This window comes from Argiope bruennichi, chromosome 1 (genome assembly GCF_947563725.1).
Source record: "Argiope bruennichi chromosome 1, qqArgBrue1.1, whole genome shotgun sequence".
Taxonomy (NCBI): Eukaryota; Metazoa; Arthropoda; class Arachnida; order Araneae; family Araneidae; genus Argiope; species Argiope bruennichi.
The window spans coordinates 100,880,050-100,890,895 of record NC_079151.1 but is presented as its reverse complement, the minus strand read 5'-3'; the positions used below and the strand labels follow the sequence as shown (position 1 = coordinate 100,890,895).

At 28.0% G+C, this 10,846-nt stretch overlaps 2 protein-coding genes across 2 annotated transcripts in view; both read right to left on the bottom strand.

The window, feature by feature from the left end:
* Window positions 1-5,108: 5,108 nt before the first annotated feature.
* Window positions 5,109-6,350, bottom strand: LOC129973841 (glutamate receptor ionotropic, kainate glr-3-like). Its single transcript, XM_056087519.1, has one exon. The coding sequence runs from the start codon at window positions 6,348-6,350 to the stop codon at window positions 5,109-5,111; it is 1,242 nt and encodes a 413-aa protein (XP_055943494.1).
* A 3,330-nt stretch (window positions 6,351-9,680) lies between these two features.
* LOC129966866 (putative sodium-dependent multivitamin transporter) overlaps window positions 9,681-10,846 on the bottom strand; it is a 64,109-nt gene continuing 62,943 nt past the window's right edge. Inside the window, exon 13 of the mRNA XM_056081471.1 lies at window positions 9,681-10,529. Within this exon, the coding sequence (XP_055937446.1) occupies window positions 10,404-10,529 (126 nt within the window). The 3' untranslated portion in view covers window positions 9,681-10,403. The remainder of the gene's footprint in view (window positions 10,530-10,846) is intronic.

Genomic DNA, 10,846 nt, shown 5'->3' with positions numbered 1-10,846 from the left:
AATATTGTGCACTATTGGTCCTTGATAGAAACGTCGAATTAACCCTATTTGAGATTGAGAATGGGAGATTCCTTTCCCATAGCTTTATTATTTTTAAGTGATATTTATTATTCCTGCGATAATCCTTTAAATTTTTGTTCCTCCACTTATAACTATTTTCAGATTCAAAATTTAAATATTTTGAATTGTTAATCATTTTACAGACTTCGAAATTCTGAGACAGATTATAGCAACCCCGTTGGCACAAGATAATGTATGATATTTGCACGATGATGGCAAGCCAGATAATATTGTGATTGTGACTATGCTGTTGGACATCTTGGACGAATAGGAAACGTAGTAATTGTAAAGGTGTTCAACTAGATTCGAAATCTAATGCATCTCCTATTCTAATTTTTAATAGTCCTTTTAATTACATTAATTTCTTACTTCTCGTGTTAAGAAGAAAATCACAAGGATGGAAGCAGTAAGAGTATAAAGTGGAAGGGCAGTACCGAAATGATCATACGGCCTTTAAAGAAACTGCCAAAATTGTGCCTCACTAAGAACTAAGTGTTATATTTTGTTAATTTTTCACTCCGTGTATGATTTCAAGTATAAAAAAAAGCGTCTATTTGCATTTTTTTCACTCACAGAACTATCAAATTATACAATTTTATAAATCACTCAATAACAAGAGTGCATCTTTGAAAAATTATACTTAAATTAGGTATATTGATGAAAAGTTCTGTACGCAACAAATCAATTTAAAGCTGCAGTAAATAAAATAAAATCGTCAATATTTTCTAAAAGATTGATAGTCTACCTTACTGCTTATGGCAGCTATTTAACACTGCTATTTGCATGATCTATAATAAAAAGCATCTCTTCTACTAACATACCAGTTCTTTTAGCTGTTTCATTGTTAATAATATCTTGAAAATGGCAGAATTAATAAGCAAGGAACTTTTGATTCAATATAATGTAAGTCCAAGGAAGTAGGTTATATTTGAAACGATAAATATTAGTATTATCTGGATATTAACGTAAATAGATTTTTTATATTGTTTTTCATTAATAATGATGTTTCTTAAATTTTATTTATTGGTAGTCGCTTTTGGTGATCAGCTGGTTCACCAGGGATATTAGTTATATTTAAATTTAGAGATAAATTCATATATTTGATTCCATTAACCCATGGAGCACCGGCTGTCTAGCTTCAAAATTTTCTTAAAACAGGCCGCAGTCAGGATAAAGATTGAACTCAATTTGTTGAAAAAATTAACAGAATGTTCATAAATCGGCTTTGTATTTTTTTTTTTTTTTGTCTTTCCCCCTATTATTAATAGCAAAAGGTAAATATTCCTGTTTCTCGCCTATCACCTCCCCCTAAAAAAAGGGGATTTCGAACTGTACTGAGTGATCATTCAAGTAATAAATATGTTAATAGCGTTGTGGTTTTTCAACTAATTTGGTTTTCGCTTTGAGAACTGTTTCACTCTTAGTCTGATGTTTTTGCAAAGAAAATATAATTTGTTAAAAAAACACATGTAATATGATTTTATAAATTCCCATATGTAATAGAAATTTTTTAATAAATAATTTAGAGAAATTATCACTAATCGAAATGTATAATTAATATAATACATTCTTCTACTTACATTCAAAGAATTTTACTTCAACTTATTTAAGCGCTTCAAGCGCATATTGAGTATTTGAAAGGAAAATAGCATGACATAATGAATGATTATAAAGTTATCTAATTAAAAATATATCACAAAAAAATTTATAATTATTTAATAATACGATAATAATAAAAATGGTACATTCATTTCGAAAAAATATAATCTGTTAATGAAACTTTAGAATAAAAAAATTGTTATGTTTTTCTGTTTCAAATTACTGTTTCTCATTTCATTCTTTTAAGTTCTGAAAATATTAAAACAACATTTTTTCAGTAATAAATGAATATTTTAATGAAATAAATAATTAAGATAATATATTAAGTCGAAAAAATAAGTTTTTAAAGTTTATTTCAATACTGAAATAAGAAAGCATGCAAGTGCATCCAGTTGTTTGCAAAGCTTATTTCTGATCAAAATGATAATTTTCTTTTTTTAGTAATTAAATATTTTAAATATCAGTTCTTTTATGTCTTTTATAAACTTGTCTCAAATTTTGGTAAAAATTATTCACGTATTAGGACGTTAATCAGTGCCAGAAATATTTTCATAAACCCATGCGTTTTCTTTCCTATAAATATTGCAATGAACCTTTCCTCCATTTAATTTCTTCAATGAAATCGAATATTTCGTGTATATATACAATATATATATACAATGAATCGAAGAAACCAAATACATTAGTTAGGATCAAAAGGCTACTGATTTTTTAAGAGAGAAGATTTTTCCTGAGGAAGTTATTAAAATTTTAAACAAGAGATTAAAAATAAATTGTATGGATAGGATGTATTTGGTGTGGCTAGCCTATAGGAGATTTTTTTTATATGATGATTCTGATTATGTTAACGATTATCCTATTCCCTAAACAAAATTAATAAATATGAAATTCATAATCTCCTTGTTTCATTTTTATTACTAGCCACCTTCGGCGACCAGTGGTTTGTTGAAATCAATCATCGCTAACATTTTCAATTAAATATTTTTTGTAACTTGGTTCCTTAAAGCTATAATCAAGAAGATATCTGTAAGCTCCAAATTTTGATAGTCATATGACTCATACTATTACAAACGGCTTTCCATTGATTGTACGATGTATCTCTCTAATTTTTAAATAACTCCAGTAAAATTTGAACTTTATATTAAAGCGGAAGTGATCAAGTTCGTTTAATGAAAAAACTTTTTTTATTGAAACCACACATATTCTTTAAAAATAAGACAAAAAACAGAATCATTCAGCTTTGAAGACTTGCGTGCATTACACAATATATTTTTTTATATATAATTTATACAGTAACTCAAATAATTATACAATAAAAATTTCTCAGATTCATCATAAAATTCTGGTTACAGTTTAATGCATCAAACATTAAGAAAATAAACAGAATCGTATGAAATAATCGGCCGAAAAATGTTAACCCTAGCCTCATTAGTCTGGGGAAAAAGAAGCTGAAGCCTTCCTCATTTGGCGGTGGGGAAAATGAAAAGATTTTTTTGGCGGGAAAGTTAGTTTTTAATTATTAATTAAAAATTCAAAAAAAGGGACCCCGGTGCACATTCCCGAACTCCAGGGTATACATGTACCAAATTTGGTAGCTGTAGGTCCAACAGTCTGGCCTGTTGAGAGCCAACACACACACACACACACACTGAGCTTTATATAAATATAGATGACTCATAGGATCAAGGGTGTGTAAAAAATATAAAATTCGTAATTCATCAGAACATGAATTGATATTATTCTTTACTACGTTTAGATTATTTTTCTTATTAGATTTATATGTTTCAATATTAAAGTTTCAGAAATTAGGTGTTGAGATCCGAGTAGACATCCTATATATATATTGTTTGCCTCAAGTACTATAGAATTATCTAATAAATATAATAGATATTTTTAAAAGTTCACGAAACCTTCTGTTCCATTTTATTTTTCTAGAAAATATCATGCGTCAGGCCTATTTCATGTTTTATTGATACGTGCTGAAAATTACAGTTTTTTAGGTTTAGTTTGCAGTAGGAGTTGATAATGTTTTTATTTGAGCTGTTATCATCGTGATAGCGACACGCTTATAATAAGCTAATTTTCCCATGCTCACATAACGTGCTCGTACAGGTTTGTTTTTATTTTGTGTGAATTAAATTGTTGGAATATTTGCTTAAAATATTTTTAAAAATTAATTACAAATAGGAATTTAATTTATAAATTAAAAACTGATATCATTGAAAATATTTTTCTTTTTTTAAATTGATGTAAAAAGTATCTTTGTACTGTGATGTTATTGCGGAAAAATGTCAAAATTTCATTTCATTTTTAAAAATTGGCTGGGGTGCACATTCTCACCTTCCAAAGTATGTATATGACAAATTGATAGCTCTAGGTGTGTGTGTGTGAGAGAGAGAGAGATGGATTTAAACATAAAAGAAGTTTTTAAAATAGAGTTAAAGTATTACGTATTTAGGAAAAGTTAGTCCTGTAACATATTCAGTGATGAATTTAAATATAGACAGGGAGGAATATTGTGCCCACGTTTTGAGTAAGTCGGGTTTTTTTCACATCTTAATTTAATCGACATATTAATAATTTATGTAGATTAATCCTTTATTTTAACAATTATGCAAAAATTTATATGTTTTAATTTATTTATTTACTATGACACGATTGAGCGGCATCTACCTTGGTACATAATTATTTTCAAGCAGATAATATTTATACATATTGCGATACTTAAATGAAAATAATGAACACTCAAATATATAACCGTATTATCTCAACACTTTTGTAATTCATATAATTAGATTTTTATATATTTCGCAACTAAGTAGACATTTTTTTGTCTGTTTATTTTTTTCAGTAAAAGAAATCGTAGAGAATTTTAATTTTTTATTCAAACGCATACAAAAAAAAAAAAAAAAAAAAAAAAATTGGGTAATATCGGTTACGTATCTGTTAAAAAATATTTCCTTTTATAATTTTAAGAATAACGTTTAAGTTTATTGCTTTGCAAATATAAAAACAATGTTCTGAAATGTTTGGTAAAAGCAGTTTAGATATAAAAGTAATATTTATATATTTAGTAAAAATATTTGGTACTTAAAATATTTCAGATAATATTAAAATTCTAAGAACAAAATTTTAAATTATATTCGGAAATAAAAATGGATTCTAAATCTTCAACATAATATTTTTTTATTTAAGATTGCGTGTTAATTAATTATTTTGCTATAATAATCTAAATTATAATCAAAAATAGCTTTGATTGTATTCGAATATTAAAGCAGCAACTTGCACTGAAAAGTGAAAACTGCCCTTTTTACAGGTATAAAGCTTTTAATGTTAAAATCGTCCATCAAAATGTGCTAAGCAAAAATTCACAAAACGTCATGATCAGTTTAATCCATTTCTTAAAAACGTATTTATATGAGGCATTTCTCAAAAACTGAATAGAAAATTTACTTATTTACATTGATCCTAATACGATAATATAAATTATAATACAAAAGTTCAAAAAGAAGCGCAATAAACGAACAACTCATCCCCACACAGAGAAGCATAAAAGTCCCAGATAATGCTTGCATAGAAAGTTGATGTCGTCTTTCGTTTTCAGGAGTTTCAATTTCAGATGAAAGTCCAGCTTTCAATGAAGAAGCTTTGAAGAATTTGTCATATAATCCTGCACTAGCTGCCCTAGATATGATAGAATTTAGTTTGCTTTTGAAACTAAAGTTACTACTTATTAGAAATCCAAATGGAGTTGTTCCAACATTATCATCACTGATTATGTATTTTTTCATAACCGCTTGATTTCCATAAAATAGTTCCAGCTGAGGTCTAACCTCGAGTTCTACTGAATATTGATTTACATATTTACCGGATCCAGAATCCTGAATACTAAAGTACCATTCATTTCGAATTATTTCTTCCCCGATGATTCGTAGATGATCTTCGTTAGATAGCTCAAGATACTCAGCAATAAAATTGCCTTTTGTTATATAAACTCGATGAGTGCGTTCCTTCACAGCTAAAGCAAGCTGATGAAATGTTTTTATAGTGTCTTTAGGAATGCGGACCGTTAAAATTGCTGATAATCCTGCTGTATAACAAAAACATATTACAGTCACAAAACTGAGCCAAACACAGAGCAGCCATTTCCAATTCGGAAACATTTTGTTTACAATCGTAGGCTGTTTCAGAATACTTCCAAGAGCTCCCAAGAACATGTCACCAAACGATATCTTACGATGGACTATTATGAAAAACAAAATTGGGATAATTAACAGGATAGAAAAATTACAAATCCAGGAATACGTATCCAGAGCATGCAAATAGGCGATATTTGAAATATCATGTCCAGGATGTACTATGACGAAAGTTTCTCCATAGACTGTACACGGTGTGCTCATGTCAACGACTTGCTTCCTCCCACTTGTAAACGCAACAGAACCAAGAGTCAAATCTGCTTCTCCTCTTTGAATCATACCTACGAGGCCTGTCCAATTTCCACCAGGTAATTTCCTACCCCATTCACCGTCAGATGGTTCAACTATCTCGTAGTCTACATCTAAAGCACTTAACACCATCTGAAGATACGCTCCATCGAATCCTGTAAGTTGAATTTCTTCATCGACGAATCTTTTTACCTGTAACACGTGAGGCGCTGTTACTACAGCCACAGTCAATTTCTTACGTATCATATTCAGTTAAATCCAGTGAAAACTTCTTCTTTCATTCTTCTCATTTTAAACTACCATTTCCCCGTTTTGTTTGTTCAGGTACAAACAAGTTTCATAATGAAAGTGCTAGATTCAAATATGCGAAATGTTATTTTAATAATATAATTGCAAATATATGATTCTTTACTATATGAGTGGGCTTCAAAAGAAACAGTGTATAGACAAAACAACACACGTTTTATTTGGAATATCCAAGTGATATCATGTATAACTAACTCCTAAAATAGACCCTTACTTCGAAAATGTGTTGAATTGACTGAAAATATATCATATTTCCAAAAGTAAAGTTTTCGGTCGACTTTCTATCTATTTTTCGATTACCTTCCTTGCTTTTTTTTAAGCGTGAAGCTTGCTTACTTTGTTATAATTTGTTTACTCCAAAGTTTCACAAAAAATTGGTATACATTTTTTAAAGATTATATTTTTTTCCCAGCCATTTTCTGCGATGCCTATAATAATAATTACACGTCATTGTTTCAAAAATAATGAAACGGTTAAGTGGAAAATGGAATAACTTACTCAATATGAACGGCAAAAGTGTGTAATACTCTAATGGTCTGAAAAATGCAATATTATAAACTACCAAACTCAGAGTTTTATAACATATTCAAAGCACGCAGTGTTTCACGACTACAAATACTTGGTCACAGTCATCTCGATAACTCCAGATTCGTTTCCTTTTGAACAATACAGTATCGACAAAATGATAATCCAGTAGAAAGTTTACTCGTATAAAAACACGAGTAAAAAAAATTATGATTATTTAAAAAATAGCGACAATGGACGCAAATTTATAAAAGAGCTAATTTAGTCAGCAAACATAACTGCAGAATATGAAAGAAAGGAAATGTCCGCAACGGTTATTGACTTTATGTCAAAGCATTTTGAATGATAGTAATTTATACTTTCCGGTGAAAGAAATAAAACACACGAAATATTTTAATCTTTAAAGGGCAATAAACAAAGCTGTAAGAATGCAAGGAATGGCCATAAAGAATTTGATTCCCGATGATATAATTCAGAATTTAGAAAAATCGAATATTCAGTATTCACTATTTTTTCGTTTTGTTGCAGAAGTCTTCATTTTTCTGCTAAAGTCAAGCGGAAATATACAATTTACATACCAACAAGTGCAAGATATTATTCAAAAAGGATAATATTAAAAAAAAAAGACCACTAAGTTTCCAATAATATAAGAACACTTACAATATTCATTTCAAGCTAGTATAACCTTTCAAATAATAAAATGCTATTTTATAGAAAATCAATATTAAACAGTAATTGTGATAAAATGATCTGTCATTTCCATATGATTTTTCACATAAGCGTATCCTAGAAATTTTATTTAAAAAGAAAATGGAATGTTTTGACATTTATTTATTTATTTATTTTGTCACTTACTGTTTCTGGCAACCAAATGTTTCGATGGAACTAATGGTTGCTACAAATTTCAATCAAACATTTTATGAAACTTAATCTTAAAGGCTTCTCTCAGCATAATATGATAGACATATAACTCATACTATTTTAGAAGTCTTCTGTTAGTAGCCATTTCTGTTTAGAAAACTTCTGCTCGTTGTGCTATGTCTTTCCCTGATTTTCTATCTATATCCTTATACATGCATGCAGTTCTAAATGAAAGAAGCGTTTAAAAATGGAAGGAATTCTTCATTATTGCTTAGTTTTTAATTTTATTCTTAATTATAACCACAACAAAATTTGAAAAATATTTAAAGCATACTTCATATCGAAATATACTTAATAGGAAAAAAAGAAGCTGAACCATCATTTTTAATTATCTACAACAGAAAAAAAATCTATAGCGAAATATTAGTAATAAAAATTGAAAATTATTTGAATTTCACTTCAATGAAGAAATATGCTCAAAACATTTTTAAAAATTCATTAAAATAAAAAAATTATTATATTGTAAGAATCGATATTATTGAAAAGATAATTTTATTTTGAATCTTAAGATGATGTAAAAATTCTTCTTGTGATATAATATGCTGAAAAATATTACAATTTAGCTCAATCCATAATTAAATTCTAATTGAAATTTCAGATAAAAAGTCGCTCCGAGGAACACATTCTTTCATTCTAAAATACATACATGCCAAGTTTCGTAATTCAAAGTCAAATGGTCTGGCTGGAATAGTGTCAGTACGTACATATGCAGACAGACAGACACGCAGACTCAAATACTTTCAACTTTTTTAATAGTAGAGATAGAGATTTTAAAACTGAAGTTAAAAACAGAAAAACCTGTTCATAGCCATTTTTAACAATAAAATGGTGTAAAAATTTAATGGTGTGTTATAATTTACACGAAGTATCACAAAATTCTATCAAATGTATTAAGTTGATTCTTTTATGTATATCTATATGTATGAGTGGTAATATTTTGTTCCTTGTTGGAATAGAATAATAATGGAAGCTTATGAATTAAGTAACTAAGCGATTTAATAAATTGATTATATGCTAGAGTTATCCATATATAGATTTATGTCAACGATATGTACAACAATTAACACTAAATTAAAATGACATTTTAATACAATTTTCTCAAATTCTGTAATGAAAAACTTATATAACAAATGAAAAAAAAATAAAGCAAAAATGCCGACATTTTCGATGTTATTTTTTCGGTGAAACGATTTTATTAGTTATATAAACTTATATAAAAAATTAAAAAACCCTGCAAAACCTTAAACAAATGAAAAAAAAAACCAATATATATTTTTTTAATACGTTTAAGATTTCGCAGAGAAAATGATTAAATTTTCCAATCCAATTAAAAAAATTTCATATCGGCAACAACATTGCAGAGATATCTTATAATATCTTTAGCTAATATGGAGTCCAAAAAAGAATGTTTCCTTAATTCGATTTTAAGAAGTAAAAGTTGTTTAAAATCTGACATATTATGGTTGGGCGGGAAAATTAGAACGATAGATAGGCCACAAGAGGAATATGTAAGACGTGAGTCATAGTGGAATTCTAACGGAAGCGTCATCAGAACTGTAATAATATTTAGGCATATTTCTTTTTGTACTTCGACAGTTGAATCACATTGTAAACCGTTACGTTAACACTTTTTATAACACAGTATAATTGAAGTATTTTAATTTTTATATTTATTACTATCATAATATCAACATGTTCCTTTGGTGATTATGTGTGCAAAAAAATGTAAATTTTTTACCTGTTACATATAAATTATATGAAAAAAATTATATATAGGGATTTAAATTAAAAGGAACCAGAAGCATGATATAATAAAACACTCAGTGGAAGAGATAAAAGATTTATTACAAAGTATACATTCAAAAAGACAAAAACAAATGAAAATATACAAATGAAATGAATTTAATTAAATTTAATATAAACATTGACTTATTTGTTCTTTTTGTACAAGTAAAAATGCATGTGCTGCTTACCCAAAACTCAAGCTTTTTAAGCAGCAGTACCAACGAGACATTTTAGCAAAGTGCATTTAATATCATGCAGTTATCAGTAAAATAAAAGCATGTTAATGTTTAACATCAGGAAAATATTAGCCTGAAATGAACGTAATGAAAATAAATGAAAGGTTTCATGTTTAAAAATTTCTTGTTATAAAATATACGAAAACAGACGTTTTATTTTTTTCAAACAAATCACTAATAACACTGAAGAATTTGATTGTATTTCTATTTAAAATTAAAATGTTTAATACTATACAATGTATTTAAAAGTGAATAAATGAATATGGCTTATGGGTATTCTTTTAAGCAAATCTAAAATAATGAATATATATAAGAGATGATTATAATAAAAATAAAAGCATTTTCATCGATTTAAAAAACATATCTAATACATTTTTACAATTTTTTTAAATGCTCAGGTGCTTTTTTTAGCGATTCTTGAATGCGATGCCAGGAATATATAAATAAATACGAAAATCGAAAAAAAGTATGAAAAAATACTTTACAAAAGGTAAAAAGATAAGACACGCACTAGTTTCTTTCTAGATTAAAGTTTGCTTTCTTCTAATATATAATCTTTTAGTTTTCCATTCCTGAGATGTCTATTATCAAGTGTATTAACGAATCCATTATCTAGAAAATGGCCATCATCAGGAGAAACAGCTCCAGGAATCTGAAAAAGTGAAATTGCAATATTAAAAAATATTGATCTAGAACTATGTAACAAAAAAAAATTCTGAAACTAAATTCATTGCTAAGAAGTGCAGGAGAAGTAATGATTTCAAACTCGTTGCGTACGTGGACGGCAGTATCTTAGCTACCCATCAAATATCTTGTTAAGGAAAATATCCAAAATCCATGCGGTAAACAGTATGAGGAAAAATCAAAAAGTCTCAGTGACAAATAAAGACTTTATTCTTCATGAAAACATGAAGCAAAAACTGCCGAAGCGTACAAAACAACACTTGCATTAAATAACGGTCCAAAAGC

Bases quoted from the DNA above. Each gene is read 5' to 3' on its own strand.
- LOC129973841 (XM_056087519.1), bottom strand. From the start codon at position 6,350: ATGATACGTAAGAAATTGACTGTGGCTGTAGTAACAGCGCCTCACGTG.